This window comes from Adiantum capillus-veneris, chromosome 11, assembly GCF_014529385.1.
Source record: "Adiantum capillus-veneris isolate H3 chromosome 11, ASM1452938v2, whole genome shotgun sequence".
In the NCBI taxonomy this organism is placed as follows: Eukaryota; Viridiplantae; Streptophyta; class Polypodiopsida; order Polypodiales; family Pteridaceae; genus Adiantum; species Adiantum capillus-veneris.
Genome location: NC_140941.1, coordinates 31,371,761 through 31,399,493, shown reverse-complemented (window position 1 = coordinate 31,399,493; position 27,733 = coordinate 31,371,761). Strand labels below are relative to the sequence as shown.

Genomic DNA, 27,733 nt, shown 5'->3' with positions numbered 1-27,733 from the left:
TTGAATTTTGGTTAACCATTTGGGACAGTCCATCGAAAAATGACGTGCTTTGTAGGCCTACACTACTGTGAGGTGCGAGCGAGTCCGTGCGACTGTTCGTGACAAATGCAGGTTTTCAAAAATTTGGTATTGTAGTTGTTTTCTAGAGCTCCCCGCGCTATCGATCTCTCTTCCCTCTCGAGGCATCCTTCCTTGTCCCCTCATCGCTGTCGCTCTCTTTCTTCCTTCTCTTCTGTTACACAATACACACACACACACACACTGCGCGCACACACCCTCTCTCTTTATGTGTCTCTTATTACACATGCTCTGTGTTCTCTCTGTCCCCGATCTACACTCTCATTCTCCTCCGACTCTTCCATGTAGGTTCAGCACAACACGAGTTTAGTGCACTCACGCTCCTCTCTCTCTCTCTCTCTCTCTCTCTCTCTCTCTCAAACACACACACACACACACACACACACACACACACACACACACACACACATGACAGGCTCGTCCTCTCATTTGAAAGTTCACCTCTTCTCGCAGAAGTAGTGCCTTCTTTGTTCCCTCATTTACCGTTCTTCTCGTTGTCGACAGGGAAAATGATGGGCTCTCTTATCACCCGAGCTCTCATGTAAGTTCTTGCCGAAACAGCTGCAGGTTATTTTTACCAGTTAGAGAAATTTTTTGGCGGGGTGTGGCTGTTCTGAAAGAGTTTCTCCCTCCATTGCTCACGCATGGTGTAGTTCTGTGTTCTCTCTCTCTCTCTCTCTCTCTCACACACACACACACACACACACACACACACACACACACACACACACACACACACACACACACACACATACAAGCAAAGTTTATACGAGGCTTCGACTGAGGCACGAATTCCTATGTGCATGCATGTCTCACTGCATGTTCGACACTATATGTGCATGTATGCGGGCCCTCGCACTAAAATTTTCCCCACATTCACAGATTTTCTGGGTTTCTTTTATAATTTTAAGTCCTCTGCATGTCTGTCGTCCATGCAGTTTCTGTATTTTGTTTAGTTCTCACAATGTGTGTCTAATCTTTGGCCTGGCGGGTGTAGAATGGTCGTGGGATATGTTTATCCAGCATACAAGTGCTTCAAGTGTGTGGAGATGAACCGGCCTGATGTGGAGCAGCTTCGATTTTGGTGCCAATATTGGTAAGCTATATCAGTGTCTACTAACTTTTCTTTTCTGTATTTTCCAGCAGTACTCTTGTATGTGGATTCCTTGGAAGACATGCACTAGACACCACTTCACTTTAAAGAAATCATATCATGATTAATGGTTAACACGAGAGGGAACTTCCAGTTGTTCAGATAACAGGTTGCGGCTCAAGAACCTTGAAGACTATCTTACTGCACAATTGGATTGTCTCTTAGGAAACTGTTGTTAGAGGGTCAATTCTTTGCAGTGATTTCTTGGATAGAGGCTCATCCTTTTCTGCACCGAAATAATGCCTCAGCATCTTAAAAGCAGTTTGCAGTACGCGGGTGGACTTTTTTATCGTGAATATTGTCAAGGCCCAGGCTCATTACATGGATGGTGGGGTCACCAACATAGGCATACTTAAAGGCTGCAATGAAAGCCGATGTAACTGTCTCAGAGTATCTGCCATCTCTTTGACATTCAGCATGAAGGGGTATTTGCATCAATTTCAACCAACAAAAATATGAAGAAGACAGTATAAGGTGGAGCCTTAAGAGGCAGGCTGAAAAATTCTACTAGGATTTCTTTCTATGAGGGCTTTACTCAATTGGGGTGCTGAGGAGCATGGATTGGCTACCTCAAATTGGCATCTAAGGGAACAGCATTTGGGATAAATTATAAATCTGCATAAGTTCCTTTAGTGCTTCACCTATGTGTCAAAATGAAAAATAGGTCCATTTTTACAGCTTTAATTTTCTTTTTCCTCTTCTTCTCAACTAGTTTACTTTGAGTTTCCAAAAGGCACTGTTGTAAGTTGAGGCTCTTTTTCAGACCTTTCCCAAACATTGTATAAGAAAGGTGTCAACACTTTCTGTACACTCGTTAGTGTTTTAATGCTGTCTTCGTCAAAGAAAATCATTCTTGTTATCTAGGGTTTCCCTAAAGATTATGCAAAGGAGAATGCAGGCTTGCTTTCCTCAAATTCCAAAGCAGTTGCAAATGGATAAATTAACATTGCCAATAGAACTCTCTTTCTCTCCGTAGTGATCGAACAGATGTTGCTTTTGATCATGGAGGATAGTAAGCTGCAAGTTCTCATTGCCACAAAAAATGTGGGACTAGGCTGATTCACTTTCTGAAGAAGGCACTGTAGTCCCAAATATGATAGTTGTGTGGATGTGAGATGTTGTATATTGTGCAAATAAGTGTACGTGGTTCATGTTTTGTGTATGGCTCAAAACAATGATCTCATTTATACGCACAATGCAGTCTTAAAGTTTAAAGTTCTACCATAACTTACTAACTCATCAGTGTATGGTATGGCTAAATAAATGGACCTGGACTTAAGAATGGTATTAATTCTTGAAATGGCACTCTTCAGGATCATTATTGCCATTGTTACTGTCTTGGAGAGGCTTGGGGACACTTTCGTATCATGGTAATGGTTAGCTGTGGTTTTTTTCTCTTCTCTTCCATTTTAAAGAGTCAATTACTATGTTCTATCTGAAAACAAGTTTAAGCTGGTTATTTTCAGGTTGCCTTTGTACAGTGAAGCCAAACTTGCATTTATCATCTATCTGTGGTGTCCAAAAACATTGGTAGGCTTTTTATATTTCTGGAGAGATGTATGTGATTTTGCATGTCCTAGGTTTGAAATGTGCCTTGTTCATTCTCGTCTAATGCTTGCAAAGTTGTTGTACTGTGAAATGCTGATTCTCATGTAAGCTCCCTGACTGTATTTATGTGCCCTCAGTGTAAGTATGAGACTTGGCTCTTTTAGTTGGGTTGCTTTAATAGGAAGACATGCAATTGATATGGCAGTTATAGCCCACTTCCAAAAAGCTAGGACATTACTGAGTCGATCTAGTAGTGTAGAGACCACGTGGAGTGGGGAAGAAGGCATCATACTGCAATGGTTGGGGGTCATCATTGATGGCAAGGTCGTTGCATAGGGACGTGTGGCCTATGGGACATAGCATGAGGAGTTTCATATTGTGGTTTGGAATATGGACACACCCAGAGCAATTAGAGGAGGCGATGAGCAGTCCAGACATTGTCCTAATAACAGAGACACAAAAGAGCCCAGAGAGGGGCATATCGAGGATCTATGGACTCGAATGGGAGTCCACCCACCGGAAGTATATATGCCAGAACACTACGTGAGGGTCTGGAAGAGTCTGTCCTCTTTTAACAAGAGTGGCAGAGTAGGATACAAATTGGAGAACGAGAATTATAGGCCCATTCATTTGGATCTGCTTAGAGATTACACAAGAGCAGGTTATATACATCGCCGTATGTTACTTGGGGAATTATATCATGGCACCTTGAGAGGCTATACATCTCATTAGTTCTTTCACCATTCCACCCACCCCTAGTAGAGCCAGCCATGCCTACCACTCTTTCTTTGATTGGAGCTACACCTACTCCACACTCTACCATCCCCTTCACATGAGAAGTAGCCCCCATATACTCGACAAAGGTTCATGCGGGCCTTTGTCAGCTCGACCTTCCCAACGTTGTCCACACTCGCCTCCTCGATCTCGTCTGTCCTCCTCCCCCAAATGGACTATGCCACATAACTACTAGTATGATGGTGAGTGCAAACTTCAAAGGACTTTAGCGCACCCTATGAGCACAGAGAGCTTTTGGGAAGACTACAGAGCAAGAGGCTGGACGATAGCTCACATGCCGGAAGCGACGATTTTGGAGCTTTTGAGGAGACAGAGGAGCTTGAGCTTTACCACCTATTCACAAGTATTGATAGTGTGACATCATGGCGGGCTCTTAAAGAGCCCTGCTTGACCCATCTTACATCCCTAGTTTGATATAGGATGGAGCTAGTCAGCATGATGCACTTCATAATTGTACTTCCTTGAGCATATAGATGTGCACTTGTACACCCTACAAATATTGCAAACGCCCCCCCCCCCCCGCAAGGGTCCGGTCCCCGTATACTATGTATCTTGTATCCTAGCCTTCCATGAATCACCCCCTAGCATAGCACCACATTTTGTTGCTTTGTACATTTTTCCTTTCCTGATAGATGAAGAACACACATTCATGTTTGATTTGCCTCATAGGCCTATAACCTACTTCGGCCTCTAATAGATGTTAAAAGACCTCTCTTTCTTTTCTCTCTCTCTCTCTCTCTCTCCCTCTCTCTCTCTCTCTCTCTCTCTCTCTCTCTTTCATGAAGGCTGAGACCAATGATGGTGAGTTGAGGATGCTGGTGATGATGATTGTGTTACAATTTGCAATGTTTTGGATTTGTCCAGCTGGTCTTGGTATCTCTCAAGATTGGTGATAGGGGGGGGGGGGGTTGTTTTGTGGCTGTGCTTGGCTGATGGAGGTAGATATTTTGGCCATGTTGGGTCATTTTCAGCCTTCAAAGTGACTCTCCATGCACGTCTTGCAAGTTATTTCTTTCTTTCCTCTAGCTAGGGGGACTTGTTTTAACCGTTTTCCATATGCTGGCCTATTTATTTGGATCATGGAGTTTTGGTGTGGGTCGGGCAGCTTGGTTGATAGCCTATATAGGCTAGGACAAGGGGCACCTTATTGGCATGGGATTTGAGCTCCATTAGGGGCAGCCCCCTTGGGCACCTATGGGCAGCGCTAGAGGGGCCAGTTGTGCTTCCATTTCCAGCCATAGGCAGCCTACTTGATACTTGTGTTTTTGGAGCTGCCCACATGGTTTTTCCTTGCACCCGATTGGGGACATGAGGATGGTCTCTCTCTTGAGCCTATACACAAGTTACATCCACCAACACTTCTTCTTTGCACTATCTTGAGGGTATCCACAATTATAGGTGATCGCATCATGGAGAGATCCCTCTCTTGGTGGTTCATCCCACGATAGATGGAGCTTACGAAGCCTCTCAAGGGAAATATTTCCCAATAGTCTTGAGGAATCTACCCCTATATCTTTGGATTTGCGTTGATGTTAGAAGTTGGTAGGTGTAATTTCTTGTTGTCTTGTGCATGTCAAGATAATTGCCCATGTTGTGTATATGCTTGCGATCTTGTCACTAGTATGCAAAAGGCAATTGTAGTTGCAGCTTACTGTACTAGGGGTGTCCATAGTAGCCATGGAGTTTTGAAATGCGAAGTTTTGAAATAGGTTTCGGAAGCAAGGTTGCATTCCAAACTCGTATTCATTATTCTTCCCATACTGTACGATAAATACGCAAATTCAATACTAGTACTTAACATACCAATTCTTACTTATTCATTGTCACGTGCACATTGCACTAGAGCCACGTGGACAAGCTTTTGCTATAGTCTAGCGTTAGTGTTAGTTTAGCTTAGGACCTAGCCCGACACTTTGTGAGTATCAGGTGCAACGGAAGTGTCTTAAGGATTTAGCTCGGATCTAGTACTCTGCATAAACACAAGGGACACTTTACTTCATTTCCTTTTCTTTTGCAATTCGGATTTGGCTCTTACTCCTTCGTCCTAGCGTGGGACATGCCATTTCACCAAGTTGCGCTTTGATGTACGTACTTAGGAGAAGAGTGATTGCCCTTGTTTACACTTGCAAAAAGAAGTCCAATTCTTGAGTAGACATTGATGTCATACAAACATGCCAATGATCATCCTTGCTAGACATACATTCTCCTTTCATGCATCTACACAAATTTGAGTTTCACAATCAGATCCTACTCTTATTTTGTCTAGTCATCTCATCCTTTTTAAAACTCTGGACACTTTAGAATGATGATTTGCCTAGTCATCTCATCCTTTCGGTATTCTTGATGCACTAAGTTTACCATCCATGTAGCTTATCTCATCCTAGCCAAGCAATAGAATGACATGCTAATGTCATAGATGCACAACTCACAGGTGCATTTACATAAACATGAATATATAAAGTGCGGTGAACTTTGTGTTGCTGTATGCTCATGTGTGTGTGTGCGTGTGGTGTGTGTTGTGTTTGGGAGCATATGTTAGTACCTAGTTCTACACCTACTATTGGGCACTGACGACATTAGTGGGGATGTCGTGGTATTTAGTCAATACTATGCATGATGGAGCTGATGGTTATATTGTCTTGTGGGTGACTACCATAGGTCTATACCTTGCACTTTCCTTTAAGGGTGAATCTGGGCTTATCCTTGATTCATCTAGGTATATGAATATATAAAGTGCAACTAGTGTAGAATGGGTCTTGGACATATGTCTAGCCGTTCAACAAATATTGTCATAACGGGTCTTGTACGTGTGTCTAATCATTTAGCCAGGTCTTAAGTAATCTTCGTATCGAATCTTGAATATTTACATCGGCTCTAGGTCCAGGTCTTGGGCACTTGTCCAATCGTACAAAACTAATCATTACAAGGGGGTCTGCACTCGATTCAACCGTTGGACGGGGTCTAAAATCGTTCAAAGCTACTCCTGAAGATTCTAGGGTTCCTTTAAGTTCAAAGAGGTTCAGACAAAATTCAAACAAATCAAAACAAGTTCAATCAATATCAAATAAGTTCAAGCAATCCTAAGAGGTCTAAACAAGATCATACAAGTTCATAGAATTGTAAAGAGAATTCTCAAATGCAACCAAACAAGTAGTCAATTCATTTAGCAAATAGATTCGTGTTCTCCATTCTATGGATATGGATATCCATCTCTCATGCTTCCAGATGCTTGTAAATTAGTCTTCCTTGGTACAAAAAAATCCCGCTACCAGTTATTTATAAACAAACAATAGAATCAAGAAACATCAATTAGACATATGTTGACATTTTTTGCAGAAACCCTAATTTGTTGTAGAAAACCATAAATTTTGAGGTAGTTGATATCCAAATATGTTAGGTTTAATTCAATAGGCTCATTGAGAGAATCTACTTTGACTTCTATTGCATCTACAAATTCTCAACTACTGAAAAGATTTTTAAAGTTCTCTAAAGCATACAAAAGCGTAAAAAAGCGTGCTTTTAGTCTAGAATTGATTTGTAAATGATTTCAAAGTGTTTATTAAGCAGTAGAGACCATCATAGCGTGGAAAGGTAATGGAGACATCACATCCTCATATTGGCTCTTTGGCATCTTTGACTAGAAAATAATATTTGAAAACTGTCTAAAGCGCTTTATTCCCTTTGTAGTTTGGGTGATTTGGCAGAAACAAGTCTTGGCAAGCTTGTATAGTAGCATCCTTGGAGAGCTGAGTATGTACGTGTAGCCGGCTTCAAAGAGGAGAAGCTTGTCATTTCCATCGCATGACCAATTCGTGTCGTAGTAAGAGTTTGGCCTCATACTTTTGGAAATGCATTTAGTAGCTCATGTACCATACCTACAGGTACTACATCTGTAGTACCTGGTAGCTCAACATCAGCCAACACTATTGAACCCCAATTTGTGTAGCTGATCGCGAGAGAAGACGTCACAAAGAGATGGACTATATGGCTGCCAGTGAAATTTGAGGGAGAACTTTCCCTTACTTTTGGTTTTTATAGGCTAGCTGATCTCATGGCTCACTAGTCGAGTATTGCTCTTTTTCTTTTAACCTTTGGGATCTTCTTCTTGTGCGTTGGAGTTGCCTGTTCTTGAGCAAGAATCCGAGTCCGAATCCGAATCTTGTGCAGACGCCTTGTAACTTTTGTCACTAGGGGCACTCGAGGTCATGTCTGTAACGCCATGGCTATTGTTGTCGGATTCTTCTTCATCTTGAGAACCAATATGCCTTCCAGCAAGGGCATGCCTTTTTCTAAAGGCTTTCTTGTGTGACTACCTGGTGTTTCTTGCCATATGGACACGGATGCTATGTAGACTATAGTACACTTATACACACTATAAAGCGTAAACTCATTGGTAGATTGATGTTCAGTAAACGGTGATGTAGTACTATGGAGGTGCGCACGAGACGACAAAAGCTTACATACGGCACTCTGAGATGTTGTCGAAACCCTGCATTAGCATACATGGAGAGCTTTACAAAATGTGTAGACCTGAGGTCGTGCTCTACAGAACTTGCTTGGGGTTCTCGAGAGAACCTGCTCGGGGAGAACGTTGGATAGAGGCGAGGCTATGGCTCGAGAATGCTAGATAGGGGCGAGGGAGGGGTTGGGTAGAGAGAGAGAGAGAGAGAGAGAGAGAGAGAGAGAGAGAGAGAGAGAGAGAGAGAGAGAGAGAGAGAGAGAGAGAGAGAGAGAGAGAGAGAGAGAGAGTTGGGTAGGGGTGAGGGGGGTGGGTAGAGGAAACATAAAGCTAGAGATAGAAGCTATGGCAGCTACTAGTAGTGCTCGTTATCTAGAGAGAGGAAATTTGTTCAAGGAAAGAACAATAGATTTTGGCCATCTTGTAGCTCTTCGATGCTCACACGATACTCCAAAACTTTGTAATGTTCTTTTGAATAATTCATAGACTACATCTGGTGGATGCAACCTAAGTTGATCACTTCCAAAGTTGAAAGAAACAAGCTCTTTTGCCCTTGATAGGAGGATTTGCAAGCCGTTCAACCATTGGTTTACCAAAAGTTTTACAAGCCAATCTTTTGCAAATTCTATGCTTGACTTTGCCGACAATTCGAAATAGGCTATTCTTATCTCATGGGAACAATAGACTTAACTGTGGTGTGTAGAGTTGAGCAAGAGAATGAAATTTTAGTCCCACTAGGTGGACACTGTGACAGTGGATGAATGCATGGAGAATAAAAACTAGGATGAGTGAATAGATGAAACACATGAAAGAGGAAGTTTGTATAGTGTGTTGAAGCTAGAGATTGAATTCCGAGGTATAAGAAAGATTGAAATAGAACACATAAGATAAATACTCTAGACGTTGTTTCTCTGCCACTTGTAAATGGATCTAGAGTAAAGTGCTATCATGTTTCAAATTGAGAAATACGTCAAGCTATTATCTTCTCTAGCCAAAACTTTGAAACTGTAGCATCCCTTTTCTTGAAGTTAGTCTGTTCTCCGCTAGCTAATCCTTATGTCCCTCTTCCTCTGTCATTGTCACAAACTGTTGACGTGTCAAAGCCTTGAAGAAGGGAGCCAACTTGCAGATGTTGGCCGGGGGCCTAAACCCTAAGAAGAACAAGTAATAGAAGAAGAAGTCCTACCAACTTATGGGGACCCTGTCCGATGGGGCCCCAAGTGACATAAAGGATAAAAATAAAGTTGGACTCTCACACACACACACAAAAGATTTGCGCAAACTGATGATGTGGCAAATTTCCGAAAATTGCATTGACATGATGATATGGTAGGTTGTATGGATTTTCTCGTTTTGTGTTGACTGCTATACGGATTTCCGTGATTTATGTTGGCAATTGTTTGGCATTGCTTTTGGACCAGAAGCTTTTGGGTTTGAAGGCTTTTCATGTAAATTGCTTTTGGGGCCTAGGGCCTTTAAATATGAGGTTAGGGCTCGTTCTCTAGCATACTTTCCGGAGAAGGTGCAGAGTCTCGAGTACCAGCTTGTACTGTGTTGATGCAATATAAAGAAATATCGAAAGGGGTGCCAAGGTTTGGGGCCAATGCTCTTTGGGGTGGAATTCCGCCACTCCGTGTCGCATGTCCTCTCTCTCTCTCTCTCTCTCTCTCAGTTCAATTGTTATTGAAGTGCTAAAAGTCTGTTCAGTTTGTTCTTTTCTATTGGCACGTGGTGCGCGTCTTGTGACAATTGTATCAGAGCATCAGGCGTATGCTTTTCTGAAAGCATATTGGTCCTACAAAGAGCAAACAGAGCTATTGGAATTTTATTTGAGGTATCTTAGGCCTCCGACCCCGGACTTAATAGCCACTCCCATCCTTCGGATACGCTCCCGTCTTTATCACTCTGTCGTACAGGGTATAAGCCATAAAGAACCCAAGACTTGGAATTCATGGATTCAACAGAATATTTGCAGTTTTTGCTCAACGAACTTCACGACATTCTTTCGCGGCATCCTCAGCAGAATCTTCAAATGTTCCAAAGTTTTCAACAATTTTTGAACTACATGTTATCCCCTTTGATGCCCCAAGTGGTACCTCCTCCTTCGACAACAGAAAGTACGAGAGCTTCCAACTGGCAAACTACTCAGTCGTCTTTTCTGATCGGGGGAGTCTTCAGGAATATGGTGCAACCATCTGACCCTGATCCAATGCAATCGCATTTACCACCGCCATTGCCCCCACCTCCACCACCACCACCGCCACCAGGCTACAATGGTTGGAGCCCATATGGATACCCTTATTATCCATACCCGGGATATGCGCCTAACCAACCCAAAGATTTCAGCACGACAATCAAATTTTTCACTTTTTCTGGAGTGAAAGATCACAACAAAGCATTGCAGTTCCTACAACAATTTGACAACATCTATATGCTTTAGGGAACTATACAGAAGAATCCAAGATTTTTCGAGCAGTGGGATCTCTTAGAGATAATGCTATGCAATGGTGGAGTTCAATTGCGACACATTGCATGCTCCAAGGACCTGGCAAGCTTTCAAGACAGTTTTTGCACGTAGTTACATGACTTCTATGTTTGAAGTCCGGATTTTGGCAGAGTGGGGCAACTTGGAAATGCTTGCCACCGAACCAATGGACGAATATAACCAAAGGTTTCTCGACGTGTACCTTCCGGTATCCTTCTTTAGATGTGTTCCCTTGGAGGCCCAATGCGAGCGATACACCATTGGACTACCATCATCATTACAGGAATATTGTCAATCCAAGCAAGTCTCCACCATGCAAGAACTTATGGACCATGCCGGGTCGGCTACAAACTGATGAAGGGAAAGCTAGAGTTTACCATAGAAGAATCTTCGGCCACTAACCACAACTCTCGGCAACAACGAATAAATTCTCGAGTCTTGTGAAAATCAACGGCAAAGGCATCGTTTGACGCCTCAACAACGAGACACCCTACTACAAGGCCGATGCTTTGGATGCTTTCAAACAGGACATAATCATTCTAATTGTCCCAAATGCACTGATAGACTAGAGGAGTCGACGCCCGCACCAACGATCAACATAACCCCAACGCCACCTCTTGCTAAGAGAGCGAGACCCGCTATTGGACTAGTTCTTGATATTTATGGCATACGCCTTGAGAGTACACATGAATTATGTCGAGCATATGGCAAAGTCAATGGCTTCAAAGCCCTTATTTTCTTTGACCCCGGAGCTACAAAGAACTTCATTCATCCAGAATTCTTAAAGCAAATGCACTTTGATTATGATGCAGAGGGTGGAGAAATTGTAGCTGAGCCAGCCACTGGGCCAACTCAGAAAGTGGTACCACTCATTGGTGCTCTTCCAGTACTATTCAAGATTATCATGGAAAAGTTGATTTCCACATCATGAAGTTCGGCAATTGGGACGTTCTCTTGGGCATGCCTTGGGACGACAAGAATGATGCGACTCTCCAAGTTCAGAACCGAACCATCACCGTGATGCAGCAGGATAAGCCAATCGTCCTCAAAGTTTAGTGTCTGAACAAAACCTCGAATGAACTCTTTCTACTTGTTTTTCTTTATAGCTAGATAGTATTGTTTGCAATGGATGGTATTTGTTTTGAACTTGTTTTGGTTCCGATTTGAAATGTTTGACTCTTGTTTTAAAATTGGTTTCGATGATTGGTGATTTTACTCCTAGGTGGTGTAGTGAAAAATGATGATTGAAAAGTGTTGTTGTGACTTCCGGCCCGGACCTGGATGGTTATGCAGGAGGAGTATTAAGAAGTTTAAGCAGTGGTTGCTCTCAGTACCTCCAAACGACGCAGGCTGTGGTCTGGGAGGCGTTTGGTTGTAAAAGGCCTCTATATCTCCCGGCCCGGACCTTTTTAGGTTATGCGGGAGGAGTGATGAGGAAGTCGTTGAATATCTCCTAGCCCGGACCTCGTTAGGTTATGCGGGAGGAGTGTTCATCGGCTACTTTATGTTTCTATGTCTTGTAACATGCATATGTGAGCATTTGTGTTGAATTGTGATGTGCCAACCATCGAATATTCCTAATTTGATGAGATTGCCTGGGTATGTAATTTTAGTGCATCAAGACACCCGTGGAAGATCAATACGGTCTAGGTGTGATGGCTAATTTTACTACGCCGGATTATTAAGAGTTTCAATCCGGACGAAAGGAGAAGCTAACTTTTTGATCAAAAGAGCCAAAAAGAGAAGCTAACTCCTTGATCAAAAGAGCCAATAGGAGAAGCTAACTCCTTAACAAAAAGAGCAAACTAATTGTCCCTCGGAATGTCCCTTGGAATGACCCTCGGAAAATTTTGAGCTAACTTGAGTTGTTTTGCAGACATACTCAAATCGCGGACGATTACTTTCTTTCAAGAAGGGAAGATGTCACAAATTGTTGACGTGTCAAAGCCTTGAAGAAGGGAGTCAACTTGCAGATATCGGCCGAGGGACCTAAACCCTAAGAAGAACAAGTAATAGAAGAAGAAGTCCTACCAACTTATGGGGACCGCGTTTGATGGGGCCCCAAGTGACATTATAAGGATAAAAATAAAGCTGGACTCTCATACACACACAAAAGACTTGTGCAAACTGATGACGTGGCAGATTTTTGAAAATTACGTTGACATGATGACATGGCAAGATGTATGGATTTCCGCGTTTTGTGCTGATTGCTATAAGGATTTTCGTGGTTTACGTTGGCAGCTTTTTGGCATTGCTTTTGGACCAGAAGCTTTTGAGTTTGAAGGTTTTTCATGTAAACTGCTTTTGGGGCCTAGGGCCTTTAAATATGAGGTTAGGGCTCATTCTCTGGCATGCTTCCCAGAGAAGGTGCAGAGTCTCGAGTATCGGCTTGTGTTGTGTTCATGCAATATAAAGAAATACCGAAAGGGGCGCCAAGGTTTGGGGCCAATACTCTTTGGGGTAGAATTCCGCCACTCCGTGTCTCTCTCTCTCTCTCTCTCTCTCTCTCTCTCAGTTCAGTTGTTATTGAAGTGCTAAAAGTCTGTTCAGTCTTTTCTTTTCTATTGGCACGTGGTGCCCGTCTTGTGACAGTCGTAGCAAAGCATTCTTCTCTTTACCACCCCTTCATCTATGCTCATCTATAATCACATTGTTCCTATTTATGAGTTCTTGTATTCCCCTGATTTGATCTTGTTGATAGTGCAAATCCATTTTTTGACTCCATTTGATTTCCATTGCTCTGTTGATAATGTAACTTGGAGAAAAGGAACGTGTAGTTTTAAAGTTCCATCTGGAGAGGATAATAGCTTGACGTATTTCTCAATTTGAGTGGTAATAGCACTTTACTCTAGATCCATTTACAAGTGGCAGAGTAACACGTCTAGAGTGGTTAATTGCATCGCTCCTTGTGGTCCTTGTAGTTGTTGTCTAATATTCTGAGCAAGTGGGTCCTTGGCAATTTGCGTCTTCAGCTCAGAAAGAAAAGTAGAATCTTCAGAAGCTTGGCTTATGGTGGCGTTTAGCTTAAGCTGCTCAGGTTTCAAAATCACTGACTCTTGTTGATCAAATGTTGCGTCGCCTTCTCTAGGTGCAAGGTAGGATCTGCTTGACAAGGCATCTGGCTTACCTTGTTGACGGCCAGGCCTATAAGAGATAAGAAAATCAAAACCTTGATAGGATGGATACCACTCCACCTGTCTTGACGACGATTCAAGACGCGGGATGCCATGAAGTATTCCAAATTCTTGCGATTTGTATAGATAGTGATCTTATGAGGAGCTCCTTTAAGTAGGTGACGCCAAGTGTCGAAGGAGTCGATGATTGCTAAGAGCTCTTTGTCATGGATTCATAGTTGATTTTTGCAGCTGAGAACTTGTGGGAATGAAAAGCCACTGGATGTACCCGACCATCGTCACCTACTTGGGATAGAATAGTGCCAAAGGGCAAAATTTGAAACATCTGTTTCTAGGATGAAAGGCTTTGTATGATCTGCGTGAATTAGAATGGGTGCGTTCGTGAAAGCTTGCTTGAGAGTCTGAAAAGCTTTCGCGGCCTCTGAGTCCCAAATAAACTTATTATGGCATGTCAACTTGTGAGTGCTGTAACCACCTTGGAGTTTCCTTGGATAAAGATACGATAGAAATTTGCAAATCCGAGGAAACATTGGACATCTCTTACCGAGGTGGGTGTCTCCCAATAAAGGATGGTTTGAACCTTCTTTGGATCCATGGACATTCCCTTTTCAGAGATAACATAATCAAGAAATTCCACCTTAGATTGATGAAAAGAGCACTTCTCCAACTTTGCATATAACCCTGATGCACGAAGCTTTTCAAGCACTAACTGTACATGGTGCTCATGCTCTTCTTGATCCTTGGGAAATATCAAGATATGAGCCAAGTATATTACCATAAAATAATCCAAATACTCCCGAAAGATGTCGTTCATTGAATGTTGAAAAACTGCTGGGGCATTTGTGAGACCAAATGGCATGACGGTGTATTCAAAGTGGCCATACCTTGTGCGAAAGGTTGTCTTCCATTCATCACCTTCTTTGATTTTGACTAGGTTGTAAGCACCTCGAAGGTCTATTTTTGTAAATATTCTTGCCTTGCCAAGGCGCTCAAGAAGCTTTGGGATCAAGGGAAGGGGATAGCGATTCTTGACTGTGATCTTGTTCAGGCCCCTATAATCCATGCACATCCGGAGAGTTCTGTCCTTCTTTTTTACAAAGAGTATTGGAGCTTCTACTTGGGACTTTGAATGCCGTATGAACCCCTTAGCAAGATTCTCATCAATATTTTTTCGTAATTCTACCAATCCATCTTGAGATAGCTTGTATATTGCATAGTAACGTGACGCCCTTTTTCGGGCTTCCCATCCCCACTTGTCGTCCCGCCCTCTTTTTTACACTAAAAATCCATTTGAGCCTTGTCCCCCGTTCCCGGTCCCGCAATGTGTCTCTTGTGACTATGGTATATTGGGCCAAAAGGAGGTTGGGTTCCCTCCTGAAGCTCTATAGCACAATCATAGGGTCGATGCTCCGGTAAGAGGTCTGCATTCGTCTTCTCAAAAACATCATTGTAATCTTGATATTGACATGGCAATGCCTCCATGATTTTTGTTATTGACGTGTCGATCGGTGTTGCAAATATCAGGAAAGTTGGATACTTTTGGCTGCACGCATGAAGACCTTGGTTCCAAGATATGTAGGCCTATTATGCCTTCCCTTCTTCTTGTGGACTTTTCGTGGTTCAATTCTCCGAGCCCTCAAATCGATGTTAGGATTATGTAATTCAAGCCACGGTAACCCAATAACAATTGGATTGCTTGGGCTTTGTATGATATTGAACGCTATTTTTGAAACATGCTCTTTCAACGTTACTTCTATGGGGCGAGTTTCATACCTGACATCCCCTGAAGCGAGGGGGCGACCATCAATGACCTCGACAATTGCTGGATTATACTTCTCCACAAGTGGTATACCTTGTTCTTTTCCAAATTCTTTGTCCATGAAGCATGCCGTTGCGGCCGAATCTAGTAATGCTTCACAATCCATGTGCCACTGGGCATATGGATCTTGATTGGTAGCATAAAACTTGAAGTGGAATCAACGAGGAGAAAGAGACCTTCTTTTGCTTGTCTTTTGTCCAACCGGTCGGTCTCTATTGAGGTTGGACGCCCATGTTCGGTTGAGGCCATTGCACCATGAATCTTCATCCTTCTCTTCCATGGACACTGTTGAACAATGTGCCCTTGCTCTCCGCAATACATACATAAGCCATTAATGCGTCGCCTTTGCTTCTCCTGGGTTGAGAGAGATTGAAACCGTGTTGAATCAATTTGCATGGGCTCAATGCTTGATTGATGGCCTTGTTGAGGTGTGTAGGCATCATGTGTCACTTCTGTTTGGGATCGCAATGATGCCCCAAGACGCCTCTCTTGTCGTCTCTCAAATAGTCGATTATCACATTCTATTGCTTGAGAGATGAACTCGCTTAGTGTGTGAACCTTTGGCATAGTCAATAAAAGTTCTTTTACATCATCCTTTAATCCCCATTGGAATTGGCTAATGAAATATTCCTCATGCCAAGTTAAATCACAAGTGAGCTGTCGAAATTCGGATGCATAGACGGATGCAGATCTTGATCCTTGGCGAAGATTTCTAAGTTTGGTTTCAACAACCCTTGCTCTATCAGTATCCCCAAAGGTTGCAGAGAACTTCCGCACAAAAGCTTCAAAGTCATGAAGGAGAGGAGATTCGTTTTCAAGTAAGGGAGCAAACCAAGAGAGAGCCGTACTCGAGAGGAGGGTCCCAATAAGCCTTACTTGAGAGGCATCATCTGGATAATGCTCTTGTTGCATGCGACTGAAGAGACGTACTTGTTGGAGAAAACCTCTAAACTTTGATCTAGTCCTATCAAATTTTTAAGGCATGTTGACCTTCGGCTCCTTCTTATGTTGTAGAGAATAGCTGGATCTTGCAGCTTGTGCTTGATGTGTGCTTGTCTCTTGAAGCTCTTGAATTTGACGTTGAAGATCTTGCAACACCGGTCCCAAGATTAGGGGTTGCCTTGCTTGAAGTTGAGCGTTACTCTCGCGAAGTTCTTGTAATTGAGCTTGGATGCTTTGCGATGCGTTGATGACACCTTCCATCGTCGGCTCCATGATGGCTTGAGAAGCTTAAGAGATGGAAGTCTTGCCAAACTGTCATGAGCGCGTATAGAGCTAGAAGAGAGCAAGAGGAGGCGCTCACAATGTACAGGAACTTGGACTTGATGATAAACTTAATATTGTTACAAGACTTAATACTTTATTAAGAGAGCTAGATACAAGGCTTGGATTACATGACTTGAGTACAAGACAAGGCTTGATTGCTAGGACGAGACTTGAACATAAGAACTAGCAGAGGGATTTCCTCATAGGAGTCTCACAATTGGTGTTGGCAAGACTGAGGGGCTTGTGGCCCAAGACCCCTATTTATACTAGTGCTTGAGGAGGTTACTTGAGGAGGTTAGAACTTTCTAGGTTCTTTTGAGGAGGTTAGAATCTTCTAGAATCTTCTTGTTCCTTCTAGTTATTCTAGAACCTTCTAGGTCCTTCTTCCACTTTCTAGAGCTTTCCAGAAACTTCTAGATTCTTTCGAAACCTCCTCCAAGCTTCTAGAATCTTCTAGCAATGATGCAGGCAATGACACAGGTGATGACATCAGCGATGATGCAATTGATGACACAGGCGATGACATCAGCGATGGTTGACTCTCAAGCATCCATGACGCTTGCATCATTTTCAATCTGCGAAGATGACGATCATGCCACGCTTTGTGACGGAGTTGCTCTGTGTGGAGAGCATTGGAAGCTAACAATTTGCTTTTTCCGAGCATGGAGAAACGAGAGATATAGGCTGACTCCATACCACAATCAACATGCAGACTGCCTATCCGAGGAGAGTCTGAGTTGAATTCAAAAGAGACAATGGCTTCCAATCCAAAGGCTAGTTGAAAAGGAGTGTGATTGGTCATTGCTTTGATAGAAGTTCAATATGTCAAGAGTGTTGAGGATTGCTTGAGCCCATGACGTTGGATGCAAATGGCATGCTTTTCGTAGGAGTACGATGAGAACCTTGTTAGTTCTCTTTGCTTGCCCATTGGCTTCAGGGTAGTATGAGCAAGTTTTGCGATGAAAGATCTTGTAGTTGGTTAGCAATGTGGAGATCAGGTCGTTGACAAAGTGATTGCCTTGATTGTCACGTGACACATCCAACCCTATGTGTCCGTGGACAAGCTACACCATAACAGGGTTTCCGTCTAGTCCAGTCAGTCTAGATTAGAAGTGATCTGGCACTTTTTGTGAGTCTATTCGTAGACCGTGCATGCTCAGTCACTTGGTATAGATGCATATCCTCTGGTTGCACACAACATGATCATCGGTATCCCCATCAGAATCCATTAGAATCAGTTAGGAGATTTTTCCAGTGCATTTAGTCTATTTTCCCTATTTTGACATTTTTCACTTATTAATTTAAGTGACTTCCCAACAAAAGTAGGTAGGACAATTTGGGTAAGAAAATATATAAGCAAACCAAAGCTAGCACTCTTTGGCAGATGAGCAAGGAGCACAACAGGCCTTTGGCAGCAAGTACTCCCCCTCTCTCAGCAAGAACCCCCAACAACCCTTTGGATTGGCGTTTTTCCATCTAGCAGCCCCCTGGCGTTTTGTTGCAGCAACGACAGCATTACATTGGCGTTTTCAGCCTAGTACGCACAGTCTCCTCAACTAGCAACCAACGTTTTCCTAGATCGCCAAAGGGCTGCCCGTAGCAGATCTGGTTGCGTTTTTCAAGCTGTGAGCATAGCAGATAAGCCAGCGATTTCAGCCCAAAAAGACAGCAAACTCAGCGTTTTGCAGCCCCAAAACCTGCGTTTTTCAGCCACCCAAAACAGCCCCAAACTTTAACAGATTTCAGCCCTTAGGTCATCGTCGCTATCCCCGTCGTCGTCACCGACATAGCCCCAAGTTGCATTAGTTTCCATGCATCATCATTGTACCACTGTGCAATCAATAGTAGACCACTCTCACCGACGAGAGTGGGGCCTTCGGAGGAGGGTTTTACGTCTCTGGTGCCGTATCTCTCTTCTCTCTATCTCTCAGTCTCATACACTTGCACGCACAGTATCCACTCACTTTGTTCGTGATCATAGCACTCTCCATTAAGAACGGAAGGCTCTCCCTTCCAGAAGAACTAAAAGGAACCTTGAGCAAAATATGGACCACTCATCTTGAGAAGTACAACATTCACTCCGCTGCACCTTACATTGATGGCCGGTGATCTCAAGGGGATGCCCAAACTTGCAAAATGCATTCTCATACAAAAACTTGGCCACAGTGATAGCATAATCAGTAGCTACCAAAAGATACTTGCGATTTGTCTGGTTGAGTAGTGGGAGAAATTGGACCAACAAAATCTAAACCGCACCTATCAAATGGACAACCATGCCATCGAAAACTGTAAAGGAAGGTTGGATTGCCTACTGGGTTTAGGTACACAACTTTGACAGACATCACAAATTTTCACATGAGCAATTGCATCTCTAAACACATAAGGCCACCATAGCCCACTCTATAGAACATTCTATGCGGTGATGTGACCAGGGGAATGGCCCCTAATTGGACCAATATGGGCATCCTCTAAAATATGTTCGACTTCATGAGGGGAGACAACGATGCAAAACACCGTTTGGTCTAGACTTGTAGAGTTGATCTCCAATCAGAGTGAATGGTCTAGACTTCAATTGTGGTCTTCTTGTCTGCAAGGGGGATGCATTCTTCGGGTACAAGCTAGTGGATAGCAAATACAACACATCGCCATACCATTCTAGGGTTGTGTCCTCTTTACAGAGACTACTATATGGGAAGTCATCATCAACACATGCAACTTCTTCATCTGTTTGTGTACAAGAGAGGTGGTCGGCCATGACGTGATGCTTGTCGGAACGAAGAACCACTTCGAAATCAAACTCTTGGAATGGAAGTCGCCATTGCCAAACCCGGCTTGCAACTTGTGGCTTACCTAGCAAATAACGTAGAGCATTATAATCATTAGTAATGGTGAAATGAACCCCTAATAAATAATATCGGGATTTTTGCGAGGCATAAACAATAGCCAAACCTTCCCTCTTTGTTATGTTGTAGTTGCGCTCGGCTTAAGTGAGTAGATGCTTTGCATAATGAATGGGGTGATCTGAGTTGAACTCTTTGCTAGGTTGAGTCGAGAGGAGTTGCGGGATAGGAGATCATGTAGGACTTTGAGAGTTGCACAGGAGGTGCTGTGTCGTTGTAGGTCAGCTATTGATTCCAAGAAAGCCCCATCATATCAGGTGCAACGGAGTTGAAATGGTGAAGATCTAGACTTTACGGTGCAATGGAATTGAAATGGTGACAAGATCTAGACTTCACCATTTCAATTCCGTTGCACTTGACACATCAATATCAGAGAGTAGAGATGAAGACCTTGTCTTGGCACTAGGGGATGGCTTGTCAATCTCTGAAAAAGGGTTATTCATTGGTGAGATAGTGGGTGGGGAAGTTGAACTTGCGGAAAGGCCTAGACCAAGGGCTACCTTTTCGGCATGAGTGAGGACACCAATGGGCTTCTCTACGTGTTGGAACTTGTCTTGAGGGGTCCCCACATAAGTAGAAGGTGACTGTTGAGGTATGGTGCTAATTGCTACCTGATTGATTTTGGGAAATGTGAATTTAGGTTGGCTTGGACTTGGACCCGAAGACGTGGATGCACGTTGGTTGAGACAATCTTTACTGTAGTGATCCTTGGCCTCAAGGCAACGACGATAAGAACGAGACTCTTTTGGCAGGGGGCATTTGCTTTGGTAGTGCCTATATTCCCCACGTCTGTAGCACAAAATGGGCTGAATGGATGGGCAAGCCGGAGGATGAGGTGGTCTTTGCTCCTGTTGCATGGAGAAAGCTTTGAGATGGAAAAGTGTTGTGCATACCTTGCATAGGAGTTGTAGTCAGCAAAGATGGCATGTAGTTTGGATGGCCATAGGGGGAAACCATGTTGGATATAGGTGCCAACCCTTGTTGAAGAGTAGGAGCAAGGCTCTACTGTCGTTGCTGCAATCCCTCTAAGTAGTAGCAATCCTTGTCTTCATGTCCAAATTTTTCACAGAGGTTGCAGTAAGTCCGAAGGGGCATTTGTATGGAGGATGCCTTGGAGAGCGACATGAGCTACACCGAACCATAGCCTTACACTCCGCCCTGAGATCTTCTAGCTCCCACTTGATATGGTCCAAAGCGTCTTGATGTGGAGACTTCTCTTATCCAAGAGAGAAGGATCTCTCCTCTTGGAAAGCTTGTTGTAACTTCAGTGCTTCTAGTTCCCTGCGTAAACAAATCAAGGGGTCCATGGATATTGAGGCAATCTCTACCTGAGGAGGGTCGTTGAATAGATTCCTTGCCCCTTCCATCCTAGTAGCAGTAGCGGCAAGCTCCTCTAGAGTTGCTTCAGGTCCGAGACTCTCTCGTAGTTTTTGTTGAGAAGTCTTGGAAAGAGCCTTCTCCACTCACTCTTGACCATGAATTCTCATGGTTGTAGGGGAAGCTTGGTGACCAGAGAATTTGTTCTTGTCATGAGTTCTGCAAAAGTCTCATCTAAGTTCCGCACCAATTTTGTTGTACGTTTGAAAGATTGCTTGCAGGTCGAGAGTAGACAGTTACAGATTTTTACAGATCTATTTTGACCTGTAAAAACAACCCTTTCATGTTCATTCACTTTCATCTTGACCGTTTTTTTGCGATCTATATCTTTGCAGAAGAAAGTTTTTGTAAATTCTTGGCGGTTTGAGAGATATTAGTTGATCGGCTGCACGATGTTTTGAAAGTTGTAGATGCTTTTGTAAGAGTTATTGAAAGTGGGATGCTGATCACATGCTTCATTTGTTCAATGCGTGGCTAATTTTCTTTGAGATTTTGAGCATACATAAAAAAAATTATGCGTGGCTTGTGAAAGAAACAAATGCATTCGGATTATGTTTATTGAGTAGATTTATGGTTGCTAATGCATCTTGCAGTTTTGTGCTTACTTATGCGCATTGTTGATTACTTTGATTCACGTCTTGTGGATACTGCCTATGTACATATTTGTGGAGCCATCTTGGCTAATATGATAGTCTTGGTCATTTCTGAGACTCGGTCCGAAAGATAGTCATTTTTGAGACTTGACTATAGTCGTGTCATTGCTTAGTCTTTTGTGAGAGTCGTGCGTGAGGTTTTTTAAAGCTGAACACTAAGGGTCGGGTTACCCTGTGCAAGTTGGATTAGGTCGCTTGAGTTCCCCTTATCATGGCCTTGCCAGAAGATATGTATGATAGTGGACATAGAGGCTCGACATATGTGTTCATGATATGTATGCATTGAGAAATGCGGTGATTCTTGACTCTTCTTGTTGAGATACTAGCAGACATTGCTTATTCTAGTGATTTATGACATTTGGGATTTGAGATTTTGTTTCTTGTATAAGGGAAATTTTGCCAAAATGTTCTCGTAAATTTCATAACCGTGATTGTTTGAATATCTTGCCATTGAGCTTCTTTTGGGTTTGTTGGTTGAGATTTTACTCAATTTACAGTGTCGACTTTTGCTAGGATTATTCTTGCAATTTAGTGGCATTATGGCTTCTTTATCTTCGGATAGTGCTTTGCTTAACATTGAAAAGTTTGATGGAAGTAACTTTTCTTATTGGAAGAAGCAAATCATGAATGTCTTGGTTCAAAAGAAGCAGGTTAAATCCATAAAGTTTCAAGGTGTCAAACTCGAGAATATGGATGTGGAAGAATGGGAAGAGCTAGATGAGCTAGCTAAGTCTACCATTCAATTATCATTGTCTAAGGTTGTGTACTACAATGTGGAAGATGTTGAAGGAGGTGCTTATGTATTATGGCAGCGTTTGTGCAATCTTATGATCAGACTAGTGCCGTATCACAAGTCTATTGGCTAAAGAAACTTGCTGATTGTCGCAGGAAAGAAAGGAGTTCATTGTCAAATCACTTGAACGAGTTCAATGCGATTTTTAGCTAGTTGATTGCACGAAAGGTTTTTTTTTAACGATAGCCTAAAAGCTATGTTTTTGTGGACCACTTCATTAGAAAGTTGCCGCTGAACTTTGTGTTGATGTATGCTCATGTGTGTGCGCGTGTGGTGTGTGTTGTGTTTGGGAGCATATGTTAGTACCTAGTTCTACACCCACTATTAGGCACTGATGACGTTAGTGGGGATGTCGTGGTATTTAGTCAATACTATGCATGATGTAGTTGATGGTTACATTGTCTTGTGGGTGACTACCATGGGTCTATACCTTGCACTTTCCTTAAAGGGTGAATCCTAGATTCATCTAGGCATATACTTTCTGTACGGCAATTAGTAAGAGTCTTTCGGTACGGCAATTAGTAATGTGAACTCACCATGGATCTTTCCTCTCAACAAAACCATTTTGGTAAATCAGGCAAAAATCTTCCTATACTTCAACTTCCTAGCAGAGCAAGGTTACCTTTAGCATGTTTCTACATGGAACTTGTGTAATATGAGACTCAAGGTTGTGCTACTCAAGTTCAAAGGAAGGAGTCTTACTCGAGGTTTCCTCGGATTTCTCTATGATGGTACTCTTTCCCTATTCCTAGGATCAATCAAGAAGGGAGGCTCTCCACCTAGAGGGGGCTCTAGCTTTGGAGGTTCCAAAGACAATGGTTCTAGTTTGACATGGGGTGGAGAAAATGGGTATCTCAATGTGTACTCTTGAGGGTACCTCTCTTTAGATGGGCTTCTAAGTTATTATCATTTGTAGACTTTCGGTGCTCCATTCAATGGAGCACCATGGGTGGAGTCTCATAGTCCTTGTTGTCCTTGCTTGCTTCTTGCGGCTTTTGGATGGTGTGCTTGAGCCCACAATGCATTTAGTATCCTTGTGGATAAAATCTCGAGCCATTTTGGTAGATGTATTCTTGAGCTACTTTGGTGGCTGCACTGTCTTTTGGATTTGGGGTGTGATGGTTACTTGTGTGTACATAGGTGGAGGGTTTCTATGTTTCGACTTTGAGATTGATTATTGGAGGATGTTTCCTACAAGTTACACCCATCTTCATATCCATAGAGTAACATGGAGTTGCATACAGATGGATTATGTACTCCTTCCTGGACCAGGAACCAGTTGCATTCTTTTGACAGTGGCAGACTCAGCCTTTTCTACTCTCCTAGTTTCTTGATTCCAAGATCCCTATTTTTGTTCTTATTGGAGTCACCTATCTTGGGTGATCAAGCTGCACAGTCAGAGACTGTTGGAGAGTTCTGACATTTCGTCATTGTCGAAATGTTCTCGCTTTAGAGGGAATTGTAGAGAGAATCTTTATGTGCATTGCTTCCTTCCAGAATGTGTGGTTCTTGGTACTGTGGGCATAATTGACAGTCTATATGGTGACTTCCTATAGCCCCTTGTTCTTCTCTTTTAGAGCTTGGTAGTAGGATCTTGCAATCTTGCTGTATTTACTATTAGCACACGTCTTAGTAATGTTATGTGCACATTTTTTTTGGTTCCCAATTGGCTGTAAGGGTAGGGCGATATTTGCTTGGGAGGTGTTGTAATGAACAGTATGTTGTCACTCAGTTTTTGATAGAGTGTTCTTTAGATATTGTCTTGCACCTATGACACATGGTGGTTGTAGCAATTCTTGGCATGTTCTATGCGATTGGAGGTTCAGATTTCCGACTCTTTATTGAGAGTGGAGCATTCGAGAATCGTTAAATGATTCGGATGCCCGAAGTTTGTGCCTTTACCCGTAGAGTTCTTGCTATCTTTTGGAGAAGTCATCAAAGGTACCCTCTGTTGCTGTAGAACGTGGACTTGCTGGTATAGCGACTCTCGAGTCAATTTGGTTGGGGAGATTCTTGGAGAGCTGGTTTTACCCTAGTAGACGCATTTATACTCGTTTGACCTCGGCAATTGATGCACATATCCTTGTCCATGAAACCCTCACATGACAATTGCAGATTGCTCTCTCCAGCTCACTGGGATGTGTTCCTTTCTAGGAGCTGAGAGCGGTGTTAAATTTTGGTGTCTTTTTGGATTCGTCCAGTCAGTCCCTTGTTTCTCCCGGGGACAGGCAATAGGAAGTGAGGGGATAAGCAAAAGCTTCACATTTACTCAGTTAGGGTAGAAATCGGTCAAATTTTTTATGTCAAATGCGACTGTCAGCTCTTGCACGAATCATTGTGGTTTGAGGCACTCCTTAATATATGACGTGCTAGTTGAAGCCTACAGCTTTAAAGTCATTCAAGAAATTGTTCCTTTCTTTTCTTGCTAGTGAGGATGATGCTTTATTTTTGTATTCACTTCCATGATGAGAGAGATCATCATCAGTTATACCATGGTCTCCCCTCATGGGCTGTTTTGGCCTTCAAGGGATGTTAATGTCTTCCTTGTTCTCTTTCTGTGTACTTTCTAAAAGGTTCTCTTTAAATCTGGTCTGAGCTTTGTAAAAAAATGCTTAAGAAAAATGCCAATTAAAGTAAGGAAAAGGTGAACTTTTAAGTTAGTGTTTTGAATTCAGAGGGAGCCTTAAAAGCTAGCATTTTGGGCATATTGCCATACCCAGCAAAGCTTTTGTTGTTTCAGATGTTCATAATCTGAATAAAGCTCCGTGTCCTCCATAAAATACTTATGAGCTCCTGTTTGTGAACTTTCCAGGGGACGACTTATGTTTACTCATCCTTTCTCAGACCTCTGGTGGCTACTCATGAAGGGGATATTGACCGCAATTTGAATGAACTGACGGCAAGAGCACTTGATATGATTGCTGATTATTGGCAGAGGGGTTCAGTATACGCACAGTCTCGGTTCATGGAAATCCTTCAGTTCGTGGCATCACAAGCACCTGCAAGGCCTGAACAAGGCTCGGTAAGACGCTTTTTATGATGGTTCTTTCTTTTTTCACTTGAAGTCTTTTATGATCTTTAGCAAATGAACATAAAATTGGAGAAGAAAACTGTGTGCTAAAGGGATTCATAACCAGTACACTTGAATGCTTACTTACGTCTAACCCAACAGATTCTTAGCCTCTGGGATATACCTTCAAGCTTATGCAGTTTTTCATGCTGTATTAATACTTTTAGATAATCCGTTTCTTCCTTTTAGCCTTGGGACCTGATGACCAGTTTCAGTGTCAACATAGGCTGGTGGCATATGAGATTCCATGTGCCAATCGATAACAGCGTTCTACATTTGGGTCTGCTGATTCAACATTGGCTGCTTGCATTGCTAGCAAGTCACTAATGTCCAGGCTGCCAAGAGCTCCACTATCTGATCACAAAGTATGTGTGCAAGTATGTCAGATGACCAAAGTAGAGGTAGGAGATGGGGAAGGAGGGGTGGGGGGTGGGGTTAAGAGGGATGAATAGGTACAAAGTTTGCGAGGTAAGGGAGGGGATGTTAAGTAACGTGGCGATTTCCAATGGAGGATTGAGTTGTTGCTCTGAGGTCTGCCTCATTGCTGTCTTTTATGGGACATGCGGGAGATCCATGGCCGAGATTAGGTGACACGGATTGCAGGCGCTCTTGGCTGTCAGATCCTCTCAATAAACTAGCGGTAAACTGGAGTCTATGGTTAAACTAATTACCCCTAATTTACCCAAGGGAATCCAAGAGTTGAGAGTGCCCACAATCTTTGTCGCCTAATTTCAGCTCTGGATCGCCCCTCAAGGACACCATGTCAACCAGAGACGTGGATCTGATGTGCCTTGCTCTCAAATAATGTCAAACTGGTTCCCACATCACATCCAAGCATGCACCAAGCCTCATGACCATATCATACTCGAGGGGCAGTTGGTGCATGTTTAAGGATGGGTACAGTATGGATACACCCAGGTTAGGGTAGTTTAAGTACACAATGTGTGAAATTACAATATAAAAGAGAATTTTATCAAAAGCTACATACATACAAGTGATATGCATCTGATGCTAGATTCGGTGATCAATCCAAGCAAGCTACCAAAACAAATAGCATTTCATTTGATTGCAAAAGAAGACCATGTTTAAAGGCAAGTTTCACATATTTGTGGTATCTAACAGGGCTTGAATCAAGTGGAAAATAAACCAAAAGGATGGTTCGCAAAGCGTGCAGATTAATAGAATTAAGGTCTGATCAATTGTAAGAAGGTTAACCGTATAGGTTAAACAACAAAACACATGAGAGAGAGAGAGAGAGAGAGAGAGAGAGAGAGAGAGAGAGAGAGAGAGAGAGAGAGAGAGAGAGAGAGAGAGAGAGAGAGAGAGTTGTGCTTAAAACTAGGGGAACTTTCAGCCACCTCCACAACCCCCACCCCCACCTCCAGGCTATGAGACCTTAATATCAGAGTACCACCACCAACTGCCGCCAGCAGCAGACTATTCTCCATCAGCTCCAGTCATACCATCAGACTATCTTTATCAGCAGTCAGTTTCTGCAGTTGGTACCTACCAACCAACCCAGCCTCGCCAGCAAGGATATCCACAGGAGATGCCAGGGTACACTCAGCCACCATACTTAAGAGGTGAGCTTGATGCACCTTCTCAAGTAACAAATATACATCCCTTGCAACCAAAAGCTGCTGCTCCTCCCCCTGAGTCATCAAGTGGCTATATGACCAGAAGACAAAGGACTCGCAGGCAGCCATGATCCTATGCAGGGCGGCATGAGCATGCTTGTAGCCTACATCTTCTGTGATGAAAGCTTATTTCAAGTGGTGGATGATAGCCAAAGTCAGTGCTCATGGGAAAGCTTTGTTCTATACTTCATGATGTAGTTTGCAAAGAATGCTGTGAGTTTGGGTCGCCGCCTTTGAAAAAGAAAGATTTGTGTCATAGGCTATGCAGTGCCATTTTTGTTGTTGAATGCCTGTTGCTTTTGCAAGTGAGGATTTCTTGCTCTTGGACATCTCTGGTGATGGTGATGGTATTGCCAGCATTCCTTCACTCAATGTAAATCTGAATGCCCTTGTTGATATGTGTTACCCTATTATGAACTGAAAAGGGGGAGCTCCATTATGCAGAGGACCTAATATCACGTGTTTCAAGCTAAGTACCAACCTCGCTCTTGTTACTTGCTATTCCCTTGGTGGCTCATTTGCTTTACTTATAAATACAACTTAAACAACTTTTGAGTAGACAGAAA

General features: G+C 42.8%; 1 protein-coding gene across 5 annotated transcripts; it reads left to right on the top strand.

Moving 5' to 3' along the window:
• On the top strand, positions 1-27,733 carry LOC147447067 (putative HVA22-like protein g). 5 transcript variants are annotated; one of them, XM_086522964.1, is made up of 7 exons: positions 1-111; positions 583-619; positions 1,076-1,174; positions 2,545-2,601; positions 2,698-2,761; positions 25,273-25,482; positions 26,873-27,733. In XM_086522964.1, the coding sequence occupies exons 2-7, from the start codon at positions 588-590 to the stop codon at positions 27,236-27,238; spliced, it is 828 nt and encodes a 275-aa protein (XP_086379090.1). In that variant the 5' UTR covers positions 1-111; positions 583-587; the 3' UTR covers positions 27,239-27,733. The 5 variants fall into 5 exon arrangements, with proteins under 5 accessions (XP_086379090.1, XP_086379089.1, XP_086379091.1 ...); XM_086522963.1 differs by having other exon boundaries at positions 14-126; XM_086522965.1 differs by having other exon boundaries at positions 68-182.

Coding starts and splice junctions, on each gene's coding strand:
- LOC147447067 (XM_086522964.1), top strand. CDS start 588: ATGATGGGCTCTCTTATCACCCGAGCTCTCAT. Junction 1,175..2,544: donor CGATTTTGGTGCCAATATTG/GTAAGCTATATC, acceptor GGCACTCTTCAG/GATCATTATTGCCATTGTTA. Junction 25,483..26,872: donor CAAGGCCTGAACAAGGCTCG/GTAAGACGCTTT, acceptor GCTTAAAACTAG/GGGAACTTTCAGCCACCTCC.